This window comes from Ricinus communis, chromosome 9 (genome assembly GCF_019578655.1).
Source record: "Ricinus communis isolate WT05 ecotype wild-type chromosome 9, ASM1957865v1, whole genome shotgun sequence".
Classification (NCBI taxonomy): Eukaryota; Viridiplantae; Streptophyta; class Magnoliopsida; order Malpighiales; family Euphorbiaceae; genus Ricinus; species Ricinus communis.
In genome coordinates, this window is record NC_063264.1 from 3,885,645 (window position 1) to 3,912,773 (window position 27,129).

Sequence of the window (27,129 nt, forward strand, 5' to 3'; positions counted from 1 at the left end):
TTTAAATGACCGATGGCTATTAAGACAATTTGTAAAATATTAGTTCACAGCATATAATATTGATAAAACGGAATTTTAATGGTCATAATCAAGAGTTCAGAAACTCAAACATAATGGGAGCAACAGCAAACTATATTAGTGATTAATCAAGTCCTTTTAATGATTAATGAAATGAACAGGACTAACAAAAATTCTGGAGATATTCTTCAAGCCGAGATTTCCATCCTCACAGTTGCCCCGAATTCAACAAGAAAGAAAAAAGAATATACTATAGTGCAAAGATAGCACACTTTTGCATCACTTGTAACTTTATATTATAGTGCAAACAACTTCAAACTACTGATACTGAACAATATGATTTTCTATAACAATTTTGTTTTTTTCCCCCCCTAAAGGCCCAATGTGTTCTTCTCTTCAACTTTCAATCTTAACTCTTTTTCGGATGGTAATTTGCCACCAACCTTTGAAGTGGCAGACCACCATGCTTTAAGCTCATCCTGCAAAAGCCACAAGTGCATGAAAAGGTTTGCAGTCATGAAATGTAACACAAATCTAAAGACCTAAGTTCAACTTCAAGGTATAAGCTCAGACAAAGCAGACTTTCATAGCAAGTGTCTGAAACAAGAACCCAAGAAAACTCCAGCCAGCATTTTTACCTCAAGAAAATCATGGTTGGAGACAAATTGACTTTCGATTACACATTGGATGCCACCAACATTTACCGCGATAGATTTTTTGGACTTCTTCGATGAACTCTCTATTTGTCCTCCTGCGCAGTCAGAAGAAAGAATCAAATGGACAAACAGCCGTTGTAAGACTTCAGCATTTATCAGGTGAATCCAAAGAGTATATATCGAGACAAATATCTACCAATTTAATTTAAAAGAAGTGTTATAGAATACACAATTTTCACCATACCAGTAATGCGAGCTACATAGTATCCAGTTCCTCCTAGTCCCTCCTCCCACTTCCCAAGCCGTAAACGCACAAAATAACCATCAATTGAGAGTGACGCACTAGAGTTCATCCATCTGATGCCCATACAAGAAAAATAATATCAGTAATGATAGGAGCAGGTTTGACAAGATCAGTTTAAAGTTACGGGAAGAAGAAATTTGTTCAAATGTTCCGTATATGAAAGGAGTATCAGACATCAGACTTTCAAGGTTGACGACCATAAATGAGAAAGCAGGACCAAAGTTTTCAATTTACTTTAGCCATAGGATGACTTGAATATGCATCAACAAAGACCAAAAATCTGATCACAGATATTATTGTTCAAGAACTAAAGCACTATATGACTATACTTAGCCAGGAAAATCTAAAGATAGCTTCAACAAGCAATTTCATGGGGACGGGCGCTCCATAAAATCCCTTCAGTGTTAAATGCGTAGAGCCGCATAAAGGAGAAAAATTATCTGAGAGATTTACAATATAAAGAAAATCTATTGGAGGAAACAATCAAAAGTAATAAAATAAGCAGTTAGACTTTGTCTATGCCTCTTATCTATCCTATGTTTTGCTTCCCAATGTCAACCCTTACTTAACTATCTTGTTCTCTTGGTTCTTCCTGTATTACTTAATAAAACACATTTAATTAGTTCTTGATTCTATTTGTTCTACCTTGATGAGCTTTACTTCCTAAGAAGTCCATTCCAGTTTTATTGTCTAATATTCTTCAAACTTAGTTCTCCAGGGAATTTGAGGTTTAATGTCATTTTGGGCAGTTTTCCTACATATTTCCATCACCACGTGGCACTTTGACAAACCCCCACCCAAAAACTGACCTACATTTGTTTCAGTAATGTTTGTTATATTTCTCATAAAGAAGATAATGCTTTCCATACACTGAAACTGACACTAAAAAAGAAAGAACACATTGCCAGTATGCATGTAAAGAAGCATAATATCAATTGAAAATGCTTAAACCGATGTCCTCTTATCCAATTGTCTTAAAATTCACCTGTTTCTAATCTTCTACGGTTCAAGTAATTGCATTGGGAAACAAGTATAAAAGGGCAAGTTATGATCTACTTACTTGAGAATGTTTGTTCTTGTCAAACGGAGGCTTCTTACTGCATCAAAGATTCCATTTGGTACATCAGAAATCAGGCCATTGACAAAACCATATAAAGGTATAATTTGATTTTCTTTCAACTCCTTTTCTCTGGAAGTCGAAGAAATATTTTTCTCAAACAACCTTATATTCAGTTTCATTTTTCCAGAGGTAGCAGCTTCATTTGATTTCCAGCTATTCATATCTTTATCCATTCCATAATCATTCCCATAACAAATTGCGTGACCGCTGCCAGTGACATTTTTCGCCTTTGTATCATCTTCATTTATCACATGAAGCTGCGATTTGCTAGGACCAGCATGGCTGACTGAAGAAGCATGGCATTCTGCTTTACTCCTTACTCTTGGACATGTGCTAGGACATGCAACAGCCCAATGATTGAGCTGAAAACATCTAATACACACACAAGGCAGTTCTTTTATCCCACCGTATATATTGATATTCCTTAAAAGATCTTCAAGCTCAGTATCTGTTACTTCCGAACATTCTCGCAAATCATGACCCTTTATGCCACAAAAGAAACAGGTCATGCTTGCACGATCAGAATTATCTGCGTCATCTGAAGGCGTGATGTATTTGGGTGCATCCAATCTCCTCGGGGAAACAGAAGCCATGGCCTCTGAAGTTTTAACTCTTGCGGAAGATAAGATGGGATTCAGTTTATTCCCAGAATCATTATCAATGTTTCCCTTTACATTGTAGAAATCAAAGGGAGCCCTATTAGCAGTACTATAATTTTGTATAGGCAATGGCTCTTGAAAATTTTTGTTCCTGACCTCTACAATTTCATGTTCACTGGAAGAACCAAGAGGATTCTGTACTTGAGGTATCAGCCCCATGCTATCAGCAGAGCAGTTAAATGCCTCACCAGTACTTTTATTGGAAGGATAGTGGTTAAACGGGGCACCAGAAGTTTTTGGAGAAAATCGAGCTATCCACAAGCTTCCCAGTGGATCACCTTTGTAACCAAAACCATGGGCTGTCTTATTTTTAGATGGCAGTTCAGGATCAATTTTACCAGCACTGCTGGTCTTGTGTTTACCGTGAGAAAAATTGGAGTCTGTTCCATCTTTCTCCTTACCAATTGCCAAGTTACATGAATTTTTGTTCTCTGTAGAGACACTCCCATTGCTTTCTGGAATGACAGGAAAACTCATAGATATATCTCTAGAATGGACAGTCATACCAGCGTGATAGCCAGATGTAGGCTCATTGTGTTTCTCATTTGATGGCAGAAACCGCTTGTAAACATTACCACTAACCATACGACAAGCTATTGGGGCAGCATTCAGGTCACATATTTTATTGTCCTGGTCACATTCTTTAGATCCTTCTGTTTGATGATTGACATTCAAGGTGACAGTTTCTTGACCCTTTGTCTTTCGGCAATACAGCGACTGAAAGACGGATTGAAATCCTCTTGTGTCGCATGCAGGATCTTCCTTTCTATTGCATGTGAAAACATCCTGACTAGGATTCTCATGCCCATGATTAGGATTTGAGAGAGCAGAAGAAAGAAAAGGTGCCTCTCCTTCACTTGATTTCAAGAATCCCTTCATCATGTTTGAGATCCAATTCACAAATGAGCTATCTTGTTTACCAAGTGATGAGGAACCAGGACTATCTTGAATTTGTCTTTTGACTCTTTTGCTCCCTACCATCAACTGTTGATCAAAGTTCCATCGTTGTTTTCCTGTTGAAAATAGTTCAGTACTGTTACAGCTTTCAACACTCTCATGACTGCCATCCTCCTCATTCAGCATCCTTTCCTTTGCATCTCCATCAGATAAGGCCTTAGACTCGCCTTGTCTTTGAATATTTTGGAGTCTGCTGCTAGTGGGAGACTGGTTGTATCCAAGAGCATATTCTATTGGAATTAACTCATGCTGAGTGTTATTTTCAACTCTATCAGCAGATTCGGATGCTAAATTTTTGTTTCTCATACTGCAAGAATTTTCACCAAATGGTGTTTCTAAATCATTTTCAGCAGTTGACTCCAGTTTGTCCAAGGAAAAAATGCCAGGACGGCCTATGACCATCTTGTTTTCTCTATCTTTTTCTCTAACTGAGGGTGGTTCCTCATTTTCTTTTCCAGAGCATGCTGCATTCTGAATTTTTATACCATAATCTTCACGTCCTTTCACAGTATGAAAATCAGAAACCAATACAATTTCCATTCCTAATTCATGATCATCATTGACATCTGTAGCTCTGACAATTGGTTCCTCAAAAGTTCGATAATTCTGTGCCACATCCAGTTTGGTTTCATCTGTTTCAAATGACAAAAGAATAAATTAGTGTCCTTCCAGTAGGTTTGAGAAAATAAAAAGAAGTTACATTATCTTCTGACGTAGAGACATGTGGTGGAAGAAGAAAAAGAAGATAAAACAAATCTTAGCCTCCTTTGTATCAAAGACAAACAGCTCAAGAAATGCTTCTGAAATCCCGTAAAACTCTTCCATTGATAGCAAATTACGAACTCTCCAGAAATTTTTTCTCTTACTGAAAGTATAGGGTATTCCAATTTCAGAACAGTAATGAAGCATTTTTTCTACTTCCTCTAAAAAGCTTTGGAAGACGACTTAGAGTTATCATCTGGATATGATTTCCCAGGGCTCAAAACAAATCTGAAGTGATAGCATGATGCAAATGTTTTTTATTTTCTGCAGTTCGAGATTTTTAGCCATTCAAGATTTACTAAATCACGTTACCTTCGGCTTTATCGTTTCTTAGATCCTCTTTCTGTAGAAAATAGTTCACTGCATTTTTCATCTCAACCACCTGATCACCAGTTGCTGCCAAATGAGAAGTGTTCAGTAATTCAGGACACAGATTTAGGAATGTACAATGTCAAAAATTATCGGTACAAATTCAACAGAATGCATTCAGTGGTATGTTGAAACTATTTGTCAATACCTGTCTTGTCAAGACCTGTTCCACTTAATGGCATGATGCCTACATTGCTTGTAAGAAATGTAGTGGAATTATCTCCAGAAATTTCACTAGCGAGCTTGCATGCCGGTAGAGAAGCTATACATATTTCATTGTCAAATAGTTTGCCAGTATTTGAGATAGGCTTATCAGAACTTGATCCACTTGCCATATAAGTAGGTCCTACACCTGGTAAAAGAGAGGGCTTCTTGTCGATGAAGCTTCCATCAGCACATCTAAGACTCAAACCTTTATGTGGAGACCATACTAGTTCAGAGAGTGGGTCGGTGGCTACAAATGTTATGTCTGCCGTTGAAGCTGCATTTGCACCTGCACCTGGATCATTGCTCAAATTTCTCTGAATGCACTGATTTGAATAACCCAGAGCAAGGCTTAAATTAGTCGATGGTTCTATGTTTTTATCATCCACATTCATCTTTGTTGGATGAACTCTCCTGTAGGCAATCCTGAAATGCCAATGAGGTCCAGGTCAAAGTCAGACTTCTCCATGGTGCTAAACACGAAAACTGTCTACACAAAATATTTGAATCAATAAACACTAATCCGGAGGCCAAATTTTTATTTGATGGGATAAAATGCAATTTTTCATCCAAAATTAGAAGATGTACTCATATTACATAAAATTCAATATGGATACAGTAAATGTTATGAACTTTAGTCTTTTCATTAGTACCTATCTAATTAAATGATGAATGCAAAAGCATATAGAAACTTATTGTTTTATTGAGAGGTTATATAAAAATTCTGTCCTGTGGAAAATATTCTGTTGGCCATTGTACTACCCTTCCTTTTGAGATACGAAAACCAATAGGATATGGGTAGCTGCCTGATAGAAACCACTTATCGACTCCATAAATTACAGTACTAGTCCTTAGACAAAAAAAGAATCACTGATATCTACATGTCCATGAGTTGATGCGCACATCGCCTACATCTACATGCCAAACTGGAACGAAACACAGATGTGATCTTTGTAATTAAATTTCCTTGAAGCTTCAAAGCCCATGTATCTGATAACCGGATATAAAATTCATTAGTTAGAGCTTATAAAATCAGATCTCATGTCAGTTTGTATGTCAATGGAAACCATTCAACTTCTTTGTAATGCGAAAGGTGGTTGACTAAGAAGGAATGACATGCAAGATTGAAGTAAATCTACTCATCTTACAAAAAGGGTGAACAAAGCTCATCGATAGCACAAATGTGCACAAAATTACATATGAAAACTATTACAACTGCTCGGCGCTGTCTCCATTTTTTATATTCCATCCCCCTAAGAACAAACTTCCAATAAAATGCTAGAGAATTATGTCTCCCACATTGACACTAGCCTGAATCACATTCTTTTCTTTTATCTTTTTATTCTTTCATGTTCTACAGTTCATTCAATGCAATGCATACTTTCCTGATATGCGTATAGTTTCAGTTTTGTTTAGTAACAGGATCCTTCAATGGAGTATATTGAAAATTCAAGCCCAGGGATAAACATATTCAAGTCATTTTAACTGAACATGATGAAAAAAAAAATGAACAAATTAAAAAAGGTTCTTCTAAGCTAAAGAAATAAGTTACTCAAACTTCTAGTATGTGTCAGATTCATACCCATAACAGTTACAGGAAAGGTCCTTCTCTTCTTTTTTCTTTTTTGTATGTTTTTGTTGTAATAAGAAGATAAACTTTAACAACCTACTTCAACCCAAAAAGTGTTTGATGTGTTTCAACCAAGATAAAATAAATGCTTAATGTGCGTAATAAGGGTAGAGTAAATAGTCTGAATAACAAAGGAGAACACATTTATTTACACAAGAGTTGAAACAAGAACCCACTTAAAGAGAAAAGAGAAATGTATATGACTCATACAGAGAAACATGAAACTTATAAAATGATAAAATGATTGCAGGCTATCTTCAAGAAAGCATATGACTTCGAACATGAAATTCACATTAACTACTTACAAAGCAATGCCAAGGACAATGAGATAAAACTTTGATCCAAAACATGTCAATGAGACATCATTCTCTTACTTTAATTGACACATGAAGCCAGTGGATTGATTGCGACAAGTTTCTCAAGTGATCATGGATTACAATAAATACACCAAGAAGAACCTTATTATTCAGAAAACTATCCTTTTCCGCTGTACCCTATTGAATCATAAAAAGATTGGCAATATCTTCTCATTAGTGCAATGCCAATGAGTTTTTAGATACTTATGGTAACACATCTACTCCTAGACTTGCACTTCAATGAATATAATCTATCTTACATGTCCTGTTTATTTCCATAATCTGATAAAAACATGACTGTCCGCGAGCAATACTCACAAACAATTGGTTCATGATTTAGAAGGGTTCGATTAAAAAGCTTAACGACTTCCCTCTTACTTGAGTCTCAAGTACAATTTAGATTCCATGGAACTAATATGCAGTACCATGTCATATAATACCCAAAAAAACCCCATAAACAAAAGTAGATTTTCATGATTAACCTGTCTGTTAATGGTTGTAACTAAAGAATCAAAATTTAAATAATCATGATGACCAGTAACAGTAAAAGTTGATCCTAGAAACATTAGCCTCAGATAGTGGTTTTGACTGTTGTACCAATTAATAAATGTTGCATTGAGTGAGATTTTAGAAGTGGGGTCCGGCTCCTTCCTGGTAGTAAAGATTTGGATAAGAAATTAAGCTAGTGAGCCTTCCAGTTCATATTTCTTTTTGAGTTCGAGGGCAAAACCTATACTGAATCAAAATTGGCATGTAGAATCACAAGGCAATTACTCACTTCATGACCAAATGAGGTGAAAATTTTTAGATACCAATGCATAATGAACTAACGATTATTGTTAGAAAAATTAGCACCTAACTTTTAGTTTCTTTTCTATTGAATAGCTGAATTCTCATAATTTCAACCAAAGACTCAGATGTATGAACCAATTATCATTTGCCTCAATAATGCATAAGAAATACGATCAAATAACACGACTAGAATCCAGAAAAGGCCAGAACTTTATTCTCTTCCTTGCGAAAGAACCTTAGCAGGATGAATCCATCATTGCATGGCTTGCAAATAAAACACAAATATACTAGTAGATTCAGATAAATCATCTCAGAAGATCACAGCAGAACTTTTCCAAAATATACAACCGCTGCGAAAAACTGAATGATATTTGATCCACAATGTTCTCTACAATACACACCCAGAGAACAAGTGAAGACTACAAATCACATGAAAAGTAAAGTATGACCACAAGAAACACCATCACCATCCAAGCAAAAGCAATTTAGAGTCAAAAAGAAGATTGAGAGATACCCATCGGAGAAAATAAAGATTTAAGAAGACCAAACATACCTATCGTTCTTTAAATGCTTGAAGGTTGCTTTCTTTTTCTATTATAATCCAATATCATGCAACCAAGACCAGAACTTTCAAAAGGGTGCATAGACCAAAACAAGAAAATGGATAGTATATTATGAACTTATATCAGAAAAAGATAGAAGGAAGGAGAGATCAGTTGTATGAGCTCTAGAACAGAAAGAGGTTTAGAACAAAATGGTTGCCAAGCGTCCTGCCACAGCAGTTTCATGAAGCAAACTCTCTTTGCTCTTGTTCAGATTCCCAGGTATGAGGTCCAGGAGTTGCCACGTTGGCACATTGCATGCCAATAGTGTCAAGTCCTTGAGAGTTGTATCCATTTATGGAATGCTACAAGTCAATAGAAATATTATCACTTCAATAACTACTGTTTCAATCATTTGCATATCAAAGTATCAATTTTTCTAGGAAACCGAAAATAAAATATTTCATTTATTTGCAAATCCACTTTTCTGTTTTTATATCATTTAGAGCAAAATATTTTGTTTTTGTTTTTTTAGGAGCTCAATTAGGGCAAAATTAGAATGATTTACAATGCATTATTATTGGTTACTCTTGCTTTGCTTTTTCCTTGGCGACATTTAAAAGAGAGTATTTTACCCTAGCGTCAATTAAAAAAGAAATCCAAAGAAAGAGTTAATTTGCCCCTAGAATCAGACACAGGATCAAATAAGTCAAATATAAACTATTATTTAACAATTGAACACAAAAACTTCTATTTTACACTCAATTAAGTCTTAAGTTTAATTTTAAATTACGAAGCACTCGTTGGTAGTAGTGAATATAATACTTTATTTATAAAATACTTAAAACTAAGATTTTATGGATTGTGATCTCCATTGTTGATTCAATATTTTAAAATTTTTTATGATTTATTATATTAGAGGCTTCAACTACTAATATAATTTTTGATTTCAATATCGTAATACTACATAAAAATTCTAAATCTCAATTGCAAGAAAACTTTTATTTTTTTTCCTTAATAATATTTTCTTTATTCAAGAACAACTTTATCACTTTCAATAGTACTAGTTCCTAGTTTCAAAAATAATAATTAGCAGAAAAGAAGATCAGAATGTCATAACTCGAATTATTAAATCGTGAATAATAATTAGATTTTCGTTAAGAGAATTTTTAATTCCTAATAAAAATTAATTATATTACATAAAAATTCATTTTTATTAATCGAGTAATTTTCTTTTTGAAATCCATGTTATTCAAGATCTATTTCCAGGTAAATTTTAAATGTAACTAAACCTTAAATAGAATTTCGATGCTAAATGGTTAAAAAAGTTGATGTTGGATCTATTTGAACCTCTGTCAGAAGTTCAGGGGCCAAACTGATCCCTTTGTTTCTGCTTCATTTTTTGTCCCGTTAGGAGTTCAATTGCATGATTCTTTGGCCCCAGCGCTTGAATTATTATTATTATTATTTTTTTTTGGGTTAGTTTCAATTTCACCTGCCTTTGTTAACAGGTACATGTAAATTTCCTTTAATAAAGTAATATCATAATTAGCATAACAGAGATTGCTTAGCATAAAGAGATTAATACTTAAGATTTTTGATAATCTTCCTTAAATCCAAGTAATATTTCTTTTATGAATTTTTTTCCAACTAATATTTCTTTTCTGAATTTTTTAATTAGTGATTCATTAATCTTGTAATGCATCTCAATCCGTGTTTTAAAAATCGGACTAAATCTGCTGGTTCAATCAACCGGATTGAAAATTAATAGTCAATCTGATTTAATTTCTTAAACATAGAATTTACAGTTGAACCGGATTACACCAACTATACCAAAAAAATTGATTTTTTACATATACCCAAAAAAAATTATTAAGAAATTATAAATTTATATTTAGAATTATTCGAACTTACATTTAAAAGAAAAATAATAGTTTCTTTATGAGTATTTATAATTTGGTTTCTTATAATATATATATATATATATTACTATACTTATAAAAGGATATGATTCATCTATTTTAATTTGTTAATTAAGTATTTAAGATTTTCATATTTAAAATTTATTAGATATTACTAAAAGTTAATAATTTATTATTAATTAGTTATAATAATAATTTTAGAATTTAATAAATAAATATAATAAATTTGTATTAGAGCAATGTAATCGGTGAGTTGACTGGTCAAATCAGTTGAATTTAGTAATTAGTATTTTGATATGTTTGTATTTTAATTTGATTTTAAAAACACTGTTATTCATAACATTATCTTTATAAACAAACACCCAAAAGAAGGAATCATCAACTTATTATCTTAAAAATAATTATTAAGGTCAAATTTTGATGAATATCAAGTGAGGATGAGGTACTTGGCAAGTTGAATGATGTTGATCTTCAAAAGATATAAATGGGCCCATGATTTTTCACAAGATCCATTTCATTATAAATACTATGGTATAGATATGTATATCAACCACTTATCTTTGGATCTGGACCATTTTACGGCCACCAAGGATTTTATTACATCCATGGAAACACTCAGATCGTCTCTTTCAAGCTTTATTTTATTTCTCTGCAAGTGACCATGGCCATGCTTCTTATTGAATCCATCTTTCTTTCCCTATCACTAACTAAAATTGGTGTTTGTCAATGGTTTCAAAGACACTGACCATTTTGCTCTATGCTAGGAAAGTTATGAATTTCGCGGCGGTTGTTTTTGGTCCGGTCAACAAATGCCCCGAATACACCGGTTAAGCTTTATTTAATATCTTATTAAATTACCTACAATAATGTAATACTACCTTAAACCCATCTTATTTTTTCAAGAAAAAAAAAATAAAACACTTCTTTATCATTGAATAATATAAAAATTATACTACTAAAATTCATAATAAACTCTTATAATTACTAATTCATAAAAATTTCAAATAAAAAATATCGAAAAAAATCCAAATATTTTTTTAAATATTTATAATATTGATATTTAATTGAAAGATGGAATTAACCCTTCATTTTTTGAAATCAACTTTCTTTCTTAGCAATATTCCGCATACTATTTACTTTTATCTAATTCAAAATAAAATTTAAAGCAACATCACTATCATTCAGAAATGACTCATTCAAATAAAAATAAGTCTTGAAACATCTTTATCTATTATATTGGCTATAATAAAATTAAAATTTAATATTCAATATACATTAGAACTTAGGATAAACTTCAAAAGAAAAGATAGAAATAAAATAAAATAAAATATCTATAAAGTTTGCATACCTATTATCTTTTATGCATAAACTGATTTTAGTCTTACTTCAAGAGATTCAATAATTTATATTTGATTAACATTTGAGGGATGAAAAAGAAGAAGTGGAAGGAAAAAATTATATTAGGCAAATAAATTTTTATTTTTATTTTTAAAAGAGCTACTTTTATTTAGCTAATAAATGTAATCAATGAATTAAATTGTCAATAACAAAAGTAGTTAATGAAATATAGATATTATGTTTGTTAATGATCCTTTTTTTTTAAATCATATTTACAAACATTTAAAGAGTAATATAAATCAAATTATATATAACTTGTAAAGGAAGAGTAGAAGAAGATTGATTGAGCATAGGGCAAGATAATGTAGGGCACCTGGAATACAAGCAAATTGTGTGTTGTGAAAAACATTTACAAGTAGTTTTATAGGTTCATGTAACAACAATAGTTTCGCCCCTTTAGATGAAAGCAGTTTGTATGGTCAGCTCTGTCTGTTTTCAGAAACACTTTGGGGTCACTAGTCATTTGAGTTGTTGGCTGGTCTCAATCATCGCATTTAATTTTAATATTAATTTTATAGACTTTGAAAGATAAAATCCATTTTCAATTACTGATATAAAATTGCCTTTTTCAGGGTTTTTTTTGAGAGGCTTTCCAAAAATAATTTATCAGTTGTGGATATGTCAGATTCAAATTTTATCTTGCCATAATTTTTATTTTCATTTACTAATATATGGGTCCCCCAGTATTTTTTTTATTTAAATATATTAATTAACTCTAGAGTTAAAATTAAAATTCAACTCTATTCTTTACAAAATTATGATCGTTCCCTCAGTCATAATGATTTTTAAAATAAAATATTTATTATTTTATTTGTTTTAGTTTCGATTTTGGTTACACTCAATCGATGTGCTTATTTATTAATAATTTTATTAATGTATAGAAATTTTAATAATGATTTTTCTTTCAGAGAAGTTCCAACAATGGATTAGAATTATGGATTCTCTTTTACACATTTAATCAAAATGGATATTATTATGATATCTTTAAAATAAATTTTGCATGAAAATACATTTCAATAATTAATTTTAAAATATTAGTTTATACACCATTTTAAAAAATTGAAATTAGGATTATAAATAAAAATATAGCCCACGCAAGGCAAATTAGTGACTAGTTTTAAGATAAAATGAGAAACCAACCATTATTCCCTGAAATTTTAAAAAAGACGCAATTTTACAGAATACAATGCCGACATAGATATAGATTTAGGGTTGACATGCTATAGGTTTTGCAGACCAATTGCATAGCAGGTTCACCGTTGGACTTCACTCGCTGTCCTATTAAGCGGCTGCTAAAGATGTCCCCACTTCCAACTCACTAAGACAATAAGCTCCAACTTGCCAGCAAGACCTTCATTCTATATTTTATTTTATGTCCTCGATTGACTTGCCTGATCTGGAGCAACCTAAACTACGACCGCTACAATCAGTTCTAAACATTCGGTGGACTTGCAGAATTTAGGGTTAAAGGCAGCCCAAATGTCCTGCAGTTTCTTTCTATCAAAAACTAGATTTATATCTCAGGAAAAAGAAAGGGGCAGGCATGAGACACAGAATCACGGAGAAAAAGATGTGATTCAATTGGACCAATTACAGAAAATTTAACATCAGTGGTACTTGATACCTTAACAAGTTCATTAAATAGTTGTATATTAGTTGTGAATTCTTCAAAATCATATAGGGATAAACTGTCATTAACCAGAAAACTCTCATCTCCGCGCAATTCTTTGCCCTGCTCCAAATAGCAAGGCCTTCCCAACTGCACCAGAATGAAGTCCGCAGACTAGAGCTATTGTTCCACCTACAACTATCCATTTCCAATCAATGCCATGATCCTTGTGTCTTCTGATGTCTACCGCTCCATGTTTATCTTCTTCGCCAGTGACTGGCTCAGAAGAATCCATGCTTTCATCAAAAGAAATTTTTGTTGTAATTCTTGCCATAAGTGCACTTCTAGACAATGAAGCCTCTGATTTCCTAGCATTCTGGTATGCTCTCATGCCAGAATGCAACTTCTTGACAGTTCCCCACATACCATGTCGCACTCCCAGCTTAGCCACATCTTTGGGGATTCCCATGTCCTCACAATGAAAAAGGGTAACCTCACATGCAGACATCTGTCCATCTCCTTTGCGAGATTCCACTGCATTGATTGAGCAAATAGGCCAAAAACAGCAACATTTCATGGTCAGGATTTCACAATGCTTAGAAAAGATAAACTTGGTGACTAGATGCTCAACACCGCTTACCAGCTCTGATAACCCAACTTGAGAAGTAAAGATCCACTCGCCTTGGCTTGTCACGCTTGGGCAGGCCTTCATATGGCACCCCCTGCAATGTCATACCATTGCATCTCAGTTATATACATCCAACAAAATGTGATATGACGAATAAGCAAAATATCTGGAATCAATAGAGGTGAGAAAGGAAGAATGAAAGGTTTATAAAAAGCAGGCAAAAAGCGACATACCTTTGTCAGACAATAATATGTCTTCCCAGCCTCCCATATTCTACGACCAATAATATATTCTCGATCGCTGCAGAAAAATGGAAACTGCAAATTGGAGGACTTTCCGTCACTCAATGCTACATATTATAGGAAAAAAATGTGGCACAAAAAACCATGATATCTATAATAACTCATTCCACTAACCTTTTTTATCCAATGGACAATCATTGTTCCCGAATGTGGGAATTCCTCTAATATTTTGAAGTATGCAAGCATTGGATCCCATTTCAGTCGAAACTCATCATCCCAGAAAAAATCTCTAACCAGTTCTGGAGTAGCATCCTCAAAGACAGTTCTACTACGGTATACAGTAGGAGCATTCTGATAAATACCACCACCACCAATTGATAATGCATGTTAGTCTTAGCACCAATTTAGGGTATGCTTACTTTATATGAATAAGAGCATACAAATAAGGCACATGATCGAATATAAAATGACGTGCTGCATCACAAAAGTGAGAAAGGCATGTTAGGCAGTTGGCTTAGCGGACCAACACCGGAAGCATCTTTAAGCTGAAAAGCTTAGAATGTGAACATGACAGACAAAAAAAACATGCAAACACCTGGAAACTGGATCCAAAATGCCAGGGGATCAAATGGGAAAAAATCCAACAGATTCTTAAGTTCCTAGAGCAAGGAGTTGAGGGACATACTAACAATTCAAAATACCATTGAAGGGCATAGTTAATACATTAGATGCCAACATTTGTGGAGCAGTTTCAGCTAGCGAAAGATTCCAAAATATACCTGAGGCTCGTGGCGCCAAGCTTGGTATGCCATATTTGAGGTAGATCTTTCCATCATAAATTGCCATTCCATTTGTCCATCCTTCCCTTCAAGAAGATGCAGTAGGTGTTCCAAATCATTCTCCGTAACAACATCCTCCCCCTCCTGAGGTTCCCCACAAGAGCTGCAAGAAAATAAGGTAGCACAACTCAGTTTATCTGCCTTGTTCGGGATAAATCATGTATAAGGATTTAATTGAAATTCTTGCACAATCAAGTCAATTATGGCATTACTTTTCTCAAGGTGAAAGAATTGAATTCTAGCAACTATAATCTTTCGAAGCATGAGAATTGCGTTAATAGAATTATTGCATTTCTATTCACTTTCCAAATATTGTTAAAAAGACAATGTAAGGTGAAATAAGCCATCAAACAAATAAAGTTCTTAAAAAAAAAAGTCAACGAATTGAAGATCCAAAATGCATGAAATCCTTCAATACATACAATAATATGTATACCGACAACTAAAATCAAATGAAACATCCATTATGAAATAAAATCTTCCATTAGTTGAAGCAAAAATAAATATCTCAGTGCCACAAAATGGTAAAATATAAAAGAAAAAATAAAAAATAAAAAATAAAAAATAAAAACTAAATACCGAAACACGCTTACCTAACAGATTCACCACCACCACCTCCATCTGCCGAGTTTCTCGTCGGCGCCATAGAAGCCGGAGTAGCCATTGTAGGTGCCAATTTTACATTTTTGCCCTTGAAATTAGACCAAACAGTACGGCAAACAGAAAAGGCCGATAAAGCCGTAAAAGCCAACCAAAGGCGACGAGCTCCAAAACCAGGCGGCGCAGTCCATAAAAACCTGAACCTACTCCTCAAACCAAGGAAAACCAAACCGGTCCACCTAGGCCGCCAAGACCAGCCGATCACGAGCCCGATCATAACCGCTAGCCATATAGGTACTGCACAAAGCAAAATGTCGACAAATGTTTCAGTTATTGATGGTCTTTTTAAAAACTCCATCAGATCAAAGAATGACTCATCCATTTCTCTAACTTTCCAGGAAAACTGGGATTTCCCGGGAAAATTAGACCATTTGTGTCAGATCCAGGGGTAACAAACAGGGATCTCTGGGAGAGAGAAAGTATCGTGCTATGTCGTGTTGGGGGTTGGCGGTTGGTTTCAACGTTACGGTAAAAGATGACGCGGGCAGTGTTTAGTTTTACTTTGTGAACTGTGGATATTAGAAGTAGATTTTGGATTGGGTTCTTTTTCCCTTTTTACCTAAATTTAATGGCAGTTTCTGTTATTATAGATAAATAGTACTGTTATTCAAGCTTCATTAAAAACCATTCATTTCCTTCTCTCTTTTTTTAATTTATTTATAGAAAATGCTTTTTTTAAAGATTATGTGTTTATTTAGATAATTTCGAATCCTGGAGATTTAACTTTAGAAAATTTTGTAAACAAATTTAACATAAAAAAGAGAACTAATTTCTTTTTCTTTAATAGAAGTTTTAAAAAATAGTTATTGCCAAATTTAGATTTAAAATTTCAAGAATATGAATTTAAGTAGTAGGACTGTGTCTCAAACTTAACATTACAGTGAGGCATATTCGATTCCTTCAATAGTTATTCTGAATTAGTCTAAATTAGTCTAAACACTAAATTTTTTAAATTAATAATATAACGAAATCGACTTAAATCCAACTGATATCGATAGGTATTAATAAATCTTAAATAAATTTTTTAAATTTTTTTTATAGCATCAAATTAAATCACAAAAAGTGTAGCTATTTGAAATATCATTTTATTATATGTTATTATTATATAGTATATAGTTTTATATAAATGTAAATCATAACTATTTTATAAATTCTAAAAAATCATGACAATCAAATTGCTCGTTACAAAATAAAATATTCATTATTAGTTCGCTTAATTTCTGATGTAAAGGGTACTCCAAAATATTAACACGTAAATCTTTTTAGGATAATGTTTTTTTTTTTCCTTTCTAATGATTTTCTTTTGTTGTTTGGTTACAAAAAAATGCTTCGGTGCAGAGGAGAGAAAGAAAATGCAAAACGGGACAGTCGCTAATATGTATTTTTGTTGACTAAGCAATCCATCCATGTGTATAATAATTCCATCTTTAATTTTAATATTTTGTATGGATCATATATATATATATAGGTAATGTGCATTTTTATAGTCAAGCCTTTATTAGGCGATTCCCATGGGCCTCAAAAATTGGGTTGGCAAGTGTTGGGTGAATAATTTATCAAATCCTATGATGTTTTAATTCCAAATTCGACAACATAATATTTCCAGCTGGAGCATTTCCATACAGCATGAATTATAAAGTTTATATAGGAAGTAATTGGATGAGAGAAATGTAGGCATTTGATCTACTATTTGAATAAATAAACCAATCACAAAATTTCATATAATTTTTTTGGTAAAACATAAAGTTATCCCTCCTGTAACCTGTTTCTGGTGAAATAATTAGTATTAAAATGGCAGCTGATCATTTTATGTTTATTAGTTAAATTCAAGATATAGGCTCCAAGTAGTACAACTTTATAATCTCTGGATAATGTGCAAGAAACCCTAGTCATCATGCTGTTACTATAGATGAAATGGAGTTTGTTTCTGGGCCACAAACAACTTTGTGCTAAGCAAAGAAAATTTACAAGTGATTATGATGCCCAACAAAATCTTCCTTTACGTCTTTCACTCTTTTAAAATGGACCTTTTTTTTTTAATCTGCTGTTTGAATGCTTTTATTGTTACCAAAATTTTCATATCGTCTGGTCACAGAAAAGGGTACTCAAAAAGTATTTAAAGAATCCACTGTGTTTGAAAGAAATTTTGCTGAAGATGGCTTTATCGAGCATAGGGATCGCCTTTTCTTAATGCCATACATACTCGAGTTGTCCCTCTTCTCTTTTGACTCCTCTTAGATAAGGAGAGAGGGATGTTACAAAGTACAAATTGCTAATAGAATCTACTGGGTGCCAAAGTGATTTCATTTCTTTTGGAGGGTTACAAAATGATGTCATTGCTTAGCATTGCCATATGAACAAAATGATGTCATTTTACTGTTATTCTGTACGGATTAAACTTCTGGTTTGCTAAATTCTATGAAAAGATCAAAGCTAGATTTGTCTATAGATAAATTTCTTCATCGTTATTTGAAATGTTGCTCAACCCTTCTTGCTAAAGCCCAGAAAAATTCTATAAGAGTGTTTTGCTTTTGCTGAATGATAACACAGCCCGTAAATTAATTTCATTAATCATGAAATTAAGCCAACGTACAGGGAGAACAATCTTCCCTTATTGATGCATCAGGAAACGGTGGATATTCATCATGAGTTATACAAGGTTTGTCCGATTATAGTATCAGACAAAAGAAGAGTTTTCCAATTGTACACATTACTAAAATTCAGCTGAACGCATATGGTATCATCTATTGTTTGTGTCTGTGCTTGTTAGCCAAAGCTATTAATTCACTCACATGGTGATATGTCTTCTCAATGCAGATAAAAAAACAAACCCACATGGCATATGTCCAATATGAACCATGCAAGTGGTAGAATGGTGTTTTTGTAATTGTTTCAGTGCATGGGCTAAGAACATGATCCCACATTAAATGGGAAGGATAGTTATATTTCATGCACAAAAACTGACCCACATTTTGGGGGTAGGGTTCTCACCCACTTGACATTTAAAAGTGAGTCGTGGGCTAAGAGAAAGGGGCTGAATTATGATTGCAGTCTTAAGGTTAAAAATAAAAGCTCACTTTGATGGGTTAGTAGTTAGTACTCCTAGAAAGAGAGGGTCACTCCTATCCTTTCTCTCATGCAAGAAATATTAATAAAGTGAGAACCACTAACAAGGCAACAGTGGCATAGCTTCAATATTCTTTGCAACTCCCTGCAAGCAAAGCTAATTTGGTAAAAATTGAACTACAAAAAGATGAAATGAAACTTTGTTTTTTCTCCTTTTGTTTTCTCTTTCCAGTCAGATTTTCACACTAACTTCAACACCTCATTTATGTTTTCTTTTTCAACGCATTTGGTAAAAAGACGACATTTGAATCCAAACTCCAAGAAAATTTTAATTCTCAATCGTCCATTACTTGCATCCATTTTTCTCAAAGAGTAGAAGTAGTGAATTTGCATCTAATTCCTCTAAAACATACTCATGTTCTTACTTAATTAATTAAGCAGATTTAATTGCATATCCGCATTGATTTATAAAGATGAATTTATCTAGCTAGAGACATCAAATGCTTGGTATTTATTAGTACCAATAGAAATTCATGAATTCTGTTTAGGATATATAGACTGAATTTCAAAATATATATTCAGCAAAGAACTGATATTACTAGACATTTTATTAATCTAACTTTCTTTTGAAAAAATTATTTGGTGCAAGATTCAAGATCCTTTTGGTTACAATTCCCAAGAAAGATTGATCTTCAATTCATCAATGAGAAACGAGATCACATTGCCAATTCTAGTCATCATTAAAAGAGAAGCTACATATATGTCTTGTGTATATATATACAAACATATGTTGGATTTAACACAGGCAATTATACCTTGTTGCATCCTGGAAACTTTGATATTAGATTTATATGAATTTGTATTCTTGATCTTCGTTAAGACATGCATGCTCTTTCTTTTCTGCAAACAGAGAAGAAAGAAACAAAGAAACAAAGAAAGAAGGAAACAAAGAAACACAATCAAATTGAAGCTTAAAAGGATAAAGAGAGAGTTGAATATATATACACACACGCACACTTACATGAAAAGATTGACAAAACTCGTAGGATCAGACAATGCCCAGGAGGGGTTCCTTGAATTTCTTTCTTTAGGTTGGGGGGAATGAAGCCTGGTCCGAGATCATTCAGAAGCTGTGATGGGTGGCATCAAGCGAATGGTCTCGAACCAGACAGCATTCCCCTCAAACTGGGCATAAACTAGAGAGAGAGAGAGAGAGAGAGAGTCTTTCATTTTGATTTGGCCATGCATTGGCTTTAATGGGCCCTTATATACGTGAGGATGATGAAGTAGTAGTGTAGAGAGAGAGAGAGAGAAAGAGAGAGAGAGTATCTTTAAGTGTGTCTTATTATTGACATGGAGTCCCACTTTCTACAGTTTCTCTCTCTTAGTCTTGCTTTTCACATAGCGTTCAAGAAGAAACTTTGGCTTGCTATGCTTTTTTATATTAATCTGTAGCAACAATTTTCACTTTGCTTGTTGCACTCAATTTGACATCTCCATTTAGCTACCAAAAAACAAAATTTAAGTACCAGAGCTTTAGAGATTATGAGATTTTTGCCCTCAATATAATATAATCAACCGACACTATTGCAAGAGTAAAGTTGGGAATTTAATTCCCTCAAGAACAGTCCTTGGATCACACCGCCACCAAACGCATCCTTTGTATTATATGGATCATGAGGTGCCATAAGGCTTGAAAATGATATGTGGACACCGTAGTTTGGTGGGGGAAATTGAGGCCACTTGTGATCGATAATAAATGGGTCCAAAATCAAAGACTTGATGCAAATATTTAGGGTCAAAGCAAGATCCTTTTTTAGAATATAATTAATAATTTAGAGACTATGAAAAGCTCTTTCTTACCTGCCTTATATTTCTCATTAACCCATCCTGTCAAATTATCCAATGGCAACCATTGGCAATTGAATGCTTGTTTAATCAAAACTTAAAGCCATGATTGGTCATTTGCTTGGAGAACTGATATTATTTTTTTCAAGGAAAACTTGTATTTCTATTGCCTAACATTTTGCTTTTTGGTATTATGATGTTAGCCTGACTTCAACAACCTTTTTGTGAAATCAATGTATATTCACAGTGTAGCTTAATTAGTACTGAAGTCCTTTCTATAATTCTGAGACTTTGAATTCGAATTTTAATTAGAACCAATTCGTAGAAATAAATAAAAATTAATGTGCTGTTGTTTCCAATTTATAAAGTTTTAATTGAAAGATGGAAAATTAATATTTCTAATGTTTGCCAGTAAATAGCAAACTGGACCAGCTAATTCAGACAAATTTAAATGATCATATCACATTGCTTAAGAATGACTAATTAATATAAACAAACGTAGACCTTATTAGGACATGACAGTGACCTTGACAATGGAGTTTAAAGGATACCTCTTTTGACTCCTACTTGGAGTGAGGAGGAGATAGGAGGCGGGTGAAGCAGCAGCAACACTGAGAAGCATTTACCATAAACAGTCTGATTCCAATCTTAAATGGAAAGAAATACAGGTTGGCCTGCTAAAGATTTTGATCAGAGGCAGAAGACAATAAAGAAGAATGGGAAGTGGGCATTGGAAGGAAAAGCAAGAAAAAGGAAATTAAGTGATACCATATGTAGACTGTGCAACATGGATCTTACTGTGTCTGTTTCAAGCGTCCTACCTACCTAGTACTACTGTAAAAGCTAACCATTACTTCGCAATTCAAAAACTTTCATTACAGCAGCGTATTAAATAATTCGAGATAAATCAGAAAATTTAGCTTTTCTTTTTCCACTTACACCACCCATCTTTCACTTCCCTTTTACATATAGAAATAAGTGCAATTTAAGAGATATGCAGATCAAAATATACTGCTTTTGGAGTGATTGTAGAGGTGCCGGGTTAAGTAAATGCTCGAAAGAACAGTGGGTACTGTTTTGGGAATGCCAAAAACAACATATGGGGGAGAAGAAAAAGAGAAAAAAAAAAAAAAAAAGGATGCAGTGTGATTTTCAAGTAAGAGCTTAAAGTAGAGGCAATTTTCTAATGCAATTGCTTTGGACTGCGCAAATTTTGCAATCACAGATGGGGCATTTAGTGGTTAGAAAGTCTATCTTTTGCTGTTAGATTATGAAATAAAAAACACTCGAAACAGCGGTTGCTTTACGCTCTTTGAGCATCTCTTTTTTTTTTTTTTTCTTTTGCTTTAAGAGCTTTTCATGATGACACTTACCATAATTACGCATAACAAAGATTCAACAGCAGCACAAATTTCTATCCTAATAAAGCTCAGCATCACCGGACCCCTACCTTAACTTTATTATTTCCTCAATCTTTGCTTATGTATTGCTTACCTTCACATCACTATCAAATAGACAATTATCTGCACAATGTCCATTGGTTTCATAAATTGTTGCTAATATTGCAGGTAACGTTTTTGTACCAAATGACAATAGTTCCATAATTGTTAATGGACTGAAAAGAAGTAAGGAGGGCGAAACTAACCGCAATGAACTTACAGAAAAATGAGGATATTTTATATAGATATGATAACTTACAGAAAATTTACACTTCATACATTATACAAACACGGCAACCAGTCGTTGCAAGTTAAAGGGAATGAGATGCACATCCTTCACAGAAGTCACAAAAAGAGAAAAAAGAAAAAAAAAAACAAAAGGAATTGGAACCTTTTGCCTCTTATAAATTAATAACTCAAACACGAACTTAATACTAAACACCAATGCTTTCAGTACTCTCTTCGTTTACCTCAGGTGGATTTGAGTTGTCCTTTTCTTGCCCATTTTCATCAATTTTGCATACAGCATGGCCGTTCAGGATGTTATATTGATCCTTTCTGTTAACATCTTCTTTGCAACTGCCCAAGCTCTGTCGACTTCCCCGGCCGCAAGCTCCTTTAACCTTGTCTATCTGAGATGGATTTACTGCATTACTGCAGCTCTTCCTTCTGCCCAGCTTCGGTGATTTTGCGCGAGTTGGTGGAAGCTGGGACTCAGACAAAGGTCAGAAACAAGATATTGATCATAAATAGAACAAGAAATTGTTTCTGTAGTTTTTAGTAAGTTCCGTTGGTTATAATACCATTAATTTCCTTTAATATTGCAATATTAACAAATCAATATTTCCTAAAATATCACGTACTTGAAAATAATCAGCAGAATATGGGAATGAGGGCATCAGCAGTACCTTTTTCAGCTCGGTCTTTGGTGGTGGTCCCTCATGGTAGAAACTTGGCATCGGATTAGCCTTAAACAACAAGCTCTTCCTCAATTGCTTGATGTCTGCCTCCTTCTCTTCCTTAAAATTCAGAATTGATAATAAAAATAAAGATAAAGAAAGCATTTCAGAATCATCTACCTTAACAACCAAAGAAGAATTGCTTGTATAATAAGGACATGAGAGAGAACTACATTTGCAGTTCTAACTAGCCTTTTATTGTGAGATGCTTCAAGTAATTTACCTTGGTCCTTGCTTCACTCTCGGTTTTCTCAGCCTCCAATGCTTGGTGTTTCTCTTCCAACTTTGAATAGAACTATTCGATGATAGGATGATAAAGACATTGCATCTATGTTATAAACATTGATGATTATAAAAAAAATAAAGCCAAAATAGTACGCAGGGTGATATAAGCAATACCTCCTTCCGTTTCTCAGCACGTTCTGAGCACCTAAATACTGGAGCTGATGCAGCAGCACTCCTGGACTTAGTAGTCCGAGCAGATGCTGCAGTACTATACACAGTCAAGGTATGAAACCAGTTTCAAAGCAGGTACTGTACCAAAAAGATGGCAGAAGCATAAAAAATAGCATAAAGAAAACTAAATTGAATATATAACTTCAATAGCATGAGGATACATGGAAGTGACAGAACAAGTATCTTCTTCATCAGGATGCTTCTTGTTATTTGGTTGCAATGGCTTTCTCGATACTCCAAGTGGCTGCAGTTAAGCAAGCATGTAGACCAACAATGAAAATTTTTCTATGAACCAGATTTCATTAGCATTACATTTCCCAACAATTTCATAATTCTACTAAATATTCCAACAGGTATCTATTTTCAAAAGCCACAGCTATTGATTTGGAAAGAACGAGTTAACTTTCATTTGGACGAATAGTTACTACTAGATATCTATGCTTGGCTGCAGAAGTTACCTGATTCTGCTTTATGGTGTTTGGATGTAGCACATTGTTTGAATAAGATGATTTTGTGCCAGCAGTGGCACTAAGGTCAGATCCAGTAGGTCGAATTCCAGATGAAGCACGTTTTTCAGTTGCTAGGGCAAATGGCTGAGGAACTGTGTGTTTTGTACGAACAACTCCAGCAGCAGCTTTTGATGCATGCTTAACACGGGGCCGACACTTATTATCATCTTTTGTTTTCTCATTTCCTGATTTGACCTTCTCCTCATCCACAAAGTTTGAGCTCACAACATTCTTGTCCTCCTTACTTTTTTCAGCACAGGGAACTTCAGTAGTCTCAAATGCAACTTCAGTTGTACATTCCTTCACCTCATATTCTTTTGCCTCAGAGCTCTCCTCTGAACTCTGAAGCTCTGGTACCCCATTGATAGGCTCATACGACTCTAGAACATTGGGAACAGTTTCGTGAGTGGAATCATGGGAAACACCATTGGAATAAACAACAACACAATCTGACTCCTTGTCCATGCATATATCAGTGACTTCTACTCCCATTGCACTGCAACAAGAAACACAATCATCAGAATCATGAAATTGGTTATATTCAAATGTCTCTGCATCAAAGCTCATCTGTTTAAAGTCAGATGTTAAATCACCACATATCATCTACTGCTAACAATTTTATCTCTGTAGCAAATATCAGTACAGTTCATTTGATTATGAATTGGCTATCAGAAAATTTTAATAATGTTCGACATCCCTAAACAATGCATCGAATAAAGGAAGGGCTATATTCAATTCACAGTGGATAGTATTAAAAGTGCAAGAGCACCACTATTTGTTGATCTAAGAACTACTGAAGTATTCTGCAATAAAAGAAAAACTAAAAGGAAATAAAATAAAAAATTTGTGTTTGTTTCACAAAACTTATTTTAGAAGCAGTTAACTACTGATGTATATTTGTCAAAAACAAAGAACATGTGAAGATACGGATTTTAATGTAAGTGGAAGAAAAATAATCATGGCTTCAGCAAATAACAAACTTTAAAGCGGAGATTGAAAAAGGCACAAGTGACGATTTAACTTGCAAACTCATAAGAATAGCGAAGAAAAATAGCATTAAGATAGTAACTGCAAAATCAGGGGCCAAATGAAATAAGGACAAAAGAAAGAGAGGGAGAACCAAGAAGGGATATCTATACTAGCCCCTTAATTGCTGTTTTAAGGGAAATATGCAGTTTTTTGTGGCACCAAAAAGGCATGCAGTTGACAGATTGACTTGATTTACAGTGGAGAATTCAACAGCCATGTGTAGAAATAAAAGAAAAAGTTCAAGATTATACTGTCATTTGCACCGAGCATATGAAAATCTCTGGTGACGCACATAGTAGCATAATCCTTACTAAGAAAAATGTTCAATTCTCTAGGATTCCACTAATCGTAAAAGCTATAAACGTTCTACTCGGCAACCAAACACACTAAACAACTCTAAAGACATAAAAAGAAGGGCTTTCAAGAAAAGAAAAGGAACCCACATTTTCAAATCAAAAACCCATTATAAAAGCTCTTCAAAAGGTAATGAAGCAGATCAAAATATCAAAACGAAAATTTGAAAAAAGAAAACAGATCAAAAAAGAGCAGATAAAGATAAGAACTTTGAAGGTACATTACATTTAAATTACATAAAAATGGGGTTGAGAAGAGGAGATCTAAAGAGTGAAAGATTGAAATAGAGAAGTGTGATAAAATTAGTAAAACAACTTACGGTTAATCGGTCCGATCTGATGAAGAGAAAATGCGCTGTAGAATAGTTTGATTGTTGGTTTTGTTGGATTATGGAGGCTGTGAGTGTGTGTATGTCTGTTTGCGTTTGTAAGTGTTTGTTTCTGTTGCTGTCCTGTCCTCTTTAATATATGTATATATTAATAACTTTATCTCTCTCTCGTCGGTGTTTTCACGCCGTTACTGCACGGCCGTTAAATTTTTTAAATTTTGAAGATAAGAATTCCCCTCTTCCTTTTTTTGAATTTGATCTCAGATTCTTTTACAGATATTTTATTATTTATTTATTTATTTATTTACTTATCGTACTTAAAATTTAACCGACGAACAATATTCAACTCGCATCTTTAAGAATGACTATGAATTTTGAATTTTACTGACTATAGAAAAATAATAATTAAATAAATAATAAAGTTTTACTAATATAAATACCACTTACACGCAAGATTTCTATTTGGTTTTTTTCTGTATCAATTCACTCTACTTTTTGTATGTTCATATTTAATATATATATATATATATATATATATATATATATATTAATCTTATTTCTAAATTTAGATTTTAATAAAATGAGAAAACTCTTTAATCAGATTAATATGATAACATAATTTATTTAATATCGTGTCCTCATATTACGTGATATATTTATTTATATAGTATTTTTATAATTTATGAAAAATCTAACAAGCTATAAATTGTCTTTCATTTATGTTTATCTATAAAAATAAAAATACATAAAATTCAAAAAATTTCCATCTAAAATAGACCACTCGTGCTATACTTATTTATATAGCATAAAACAGGATTGCAATCTAATTATGGATTAAAGTAGATTATAACATGATTTATTAAAATTTATTGAATTTCTTTTGTTTTTCTGATGGGGACAGTCCAATATTTATAATGTTCAAGAATACCATAATAAAATATTGAAATGGGGTGCACATTTGCAAGTTAAGCTATAGTTATACTCATTTCTGTGCTTGAAACTTGAATAGTATTTTAACATAAGACAAAATAAATAAACTCATGAGATGCACTTAAGAAAATTTTCATTAAGTTCATAAAAATATTTTTATGGATTAACTCAACGAGTTAATCCCCCATTAATTAAGCATTCATTTTTTATATAAAACATATGTATGTTTTAGTGATTTTTACCCTTCTCTAAAATCTTATATATTTTCGTTAATATGCCAATATTTGTCAAATGTATGAAATGTTTTAGAACATCCCATTTTCAAATTATTATTTTTTAATTTTAAATATGGTATTGAGACCATTAATTTATAGGGAAGAATAGTATCCAACTCATGTTAGTTGTCATATTCTCCATTTATTATATTGCAAGAAAATTATTTGAAACATTTAAGTCCATTTTTCTCATGTACAAACAAAAATTTACCAACTTCCATTGGTTACAACAAGTCAAGAACCCATAGTTTTCTAGTGCTCACTACATG

At 33.3% G+C, this 27,129-nt stretch overlaps 3 protein-coding genes and 1 long non-coding RNA gene across 9 annotated transcripts; all 4 read right to left on the bottom strand.

Moving 5' to 3' along the window:
• Nucleotides 1–111: 111 nt before the first annotated feature.
• LOC8280168 lies at nucleotides 112–8,698 on the bottom strand. 6 transcript variants are annotated; one of them, XM_048379266.1, is made up of 8 exons: nucleotides 8,381–8,698; nucleotides 5,953–6,039; nucleotides 4,994–5,475; nucleotides 4,789–4,872; nucleotides 2,039–4,346; nucleotides 919–1,031; nucleotides 657–769; nucleotides 112–497 (listed from the first exon to the last, which is right to left on the bottom strand). In XM_048379266.1, coding segments are annotated over exons 2-8 (3,210 nt in total). In that variant the 5' UTR covers nucleotides 5,955–6,039; nucleotides 8,381–8,698; the 3' UTR covers nucleotides 112–389. The 6 variants fall into 6 exon arrangements, with proteins under 6 accessions (XP_048235223.1, XP_015573439.2, XP_048235225.1 ...); XM_015717953.3 differs by having other exon boundaries at nucleotides 5,931–6,039; XM_048379268.1 differs by lacking the exon at nucleotides 5,953–6,039 and having other exon boundaries at nucleotides 8,381–8,697.
• Nucleotides 8,699–13,245: 4,547 nt separating this feature from the next.
• Nucleotides 13,246–16,224, bottom strand: LOC8280167. Its single transcript, XM_002516965.3, has 6 exons — nucleotides 15,601–16,224; nucleotides 14,948–15,110; nucleotides 14,343–14,519; nucleotides 14,160–14,243; nucleotides 13,939–14,020; nucleotides 13,246–13,832 (listed from the first exon to the last, which is right to left on the bottom strand). The coding sequence occupies exons 1-6, from the start codon at nucleotides 15,987–15,989 to the stop codon at nucleotides 13,399–13,401; spliced, it is 1,329 nt and encodes a 442-aa protein (XP_002517011.2). The 5' UTR covers nucleotides 15,990–16,224; the 3' UTR covers nucleotides 13,246–13,398.
• A 3,072-nt stretch (nucleotides 16,225–19,296) lies between these two features.
• On the bottom strand, nucleotides 19,297–20,361 carry LOC125371139. Its single transcript, XR_007217419.1, has 2 exons — nucleotides 19,755–20,361; nucleotides 19,297–19,633 (listed from the first exon to the last, which is right to left on the bottom strand). It is a non-coding gene; the product is annotated as an uncharacterized LOC125371139 (long non-coding RNA).
• A 1,875-nt stretch (nucleotides 20,362–22,236) lies between these two features.
• LOC8280166 (protein WVD2-like 3) lies at nucleotides 22,237–25,803 on the bottom strand. The gene is made up of 7 exons (XM_002516964.4): nucleotides 25,647–25,803; nucleotides 23,894–24,440; nucleotides 23,597–23,679; nucleotides 23,379–23,472; nucleotides 23,203–23,274; nucleotides 22,929–23,039; nucleotides 22,237–22,727 (listed from the first exon to the last, which is right to left on the bottom strand). Exons 2-7 carry the CDS (start codon nucleotides 24,434–24,436, stop codon nucleotides 22,455–22,457), a joined length of 1,176 nt encoding a protein of 391 aa, XP_002517010.1. The 5' UTR covers nucleotides 24,437–24,440; nucleotides 25,647–25,803; the 3' UTR covers nucleotides 22,237–22,454.
• Between the last annotated feature and the right edge of the window lie 1,326 nt (nucleotides 25,804–27,129).

What these genes read in the sequence shown, in the direction of transcription:
- LOC8280168 (XM_048379265.1), bottom strand. Translation starts at nt 5,882, where the DNA reads ATGGAGTCGATAAGTGGTTTCTATCAGGCAGCTACCCATATCCTATTG. An exon ending in TTCGTATCTCAAAAGGAAGG is followed by an intron (nt 5,476 to 5,811) that starts GTAGTACAATGG and finishes TTGGCATTTCAG; the next exon opens with GATTGCCTACAGGAGAGTTC. An exon ending in CTATGTAGCTCGCATTACTG is followed by an intron (nt 770 to 918) that starts GTATGGTGAAAA and finishes CTGACTGCGCAG; the next exon opens with GAGGACAAATAGAGAGTTCA.
- LOC8280167 (XM_002516965.3), bottom strand. Translation starts at nt 15,989, where the DNA reads ATGGATGAGTCATTCTTTGATCTGATGGAGTTTTTAAAAAGACCATCA. An exon ending in TTGTCCATTGGATAAAAAAG is followed by an intron (nt 14,244 to 14,342) that starts GTTAGTGGAATG and finishes TCCAATTTGCAG; the next exon opens with TTTCCATTTTTCTGCAGCGA. An exon ending in AAGTTGGGTTATCAGAGCTG is followed by an intron (nt 13,833 to 13,938) that starts GTAAGCGGTGTT and finishes CAATCAATGCAG; the next exon opens with TGGAATCTCGCAAAGGAGAT.
- LOC8280166 (XM_002516964.4), bottom strand. Translation starts at nt 24,436, where the DNA reads ATGGGAGTAGAAGTCACTGATATATGCATGGACAAGGAGTCAGATTGT. An exon ending in ACACCATAAAGCAGAATCAG is followed by an intron (nt 23,680 to 23,893) that starts GTAACTTCTGCA and finishes GCTTAACTGCAG; the next exon opens with CCACTTGGAGTATCGAGAAA. An exon ending in GTGCTGAGAAACGGAAGGAG is followed by an intron (nt 23,275 to 23,378) that starts GTATTGCTTATA and finishes ATCATCGAATAG; the next exon opens with TTCTATTCAAAGTTGGAAGA.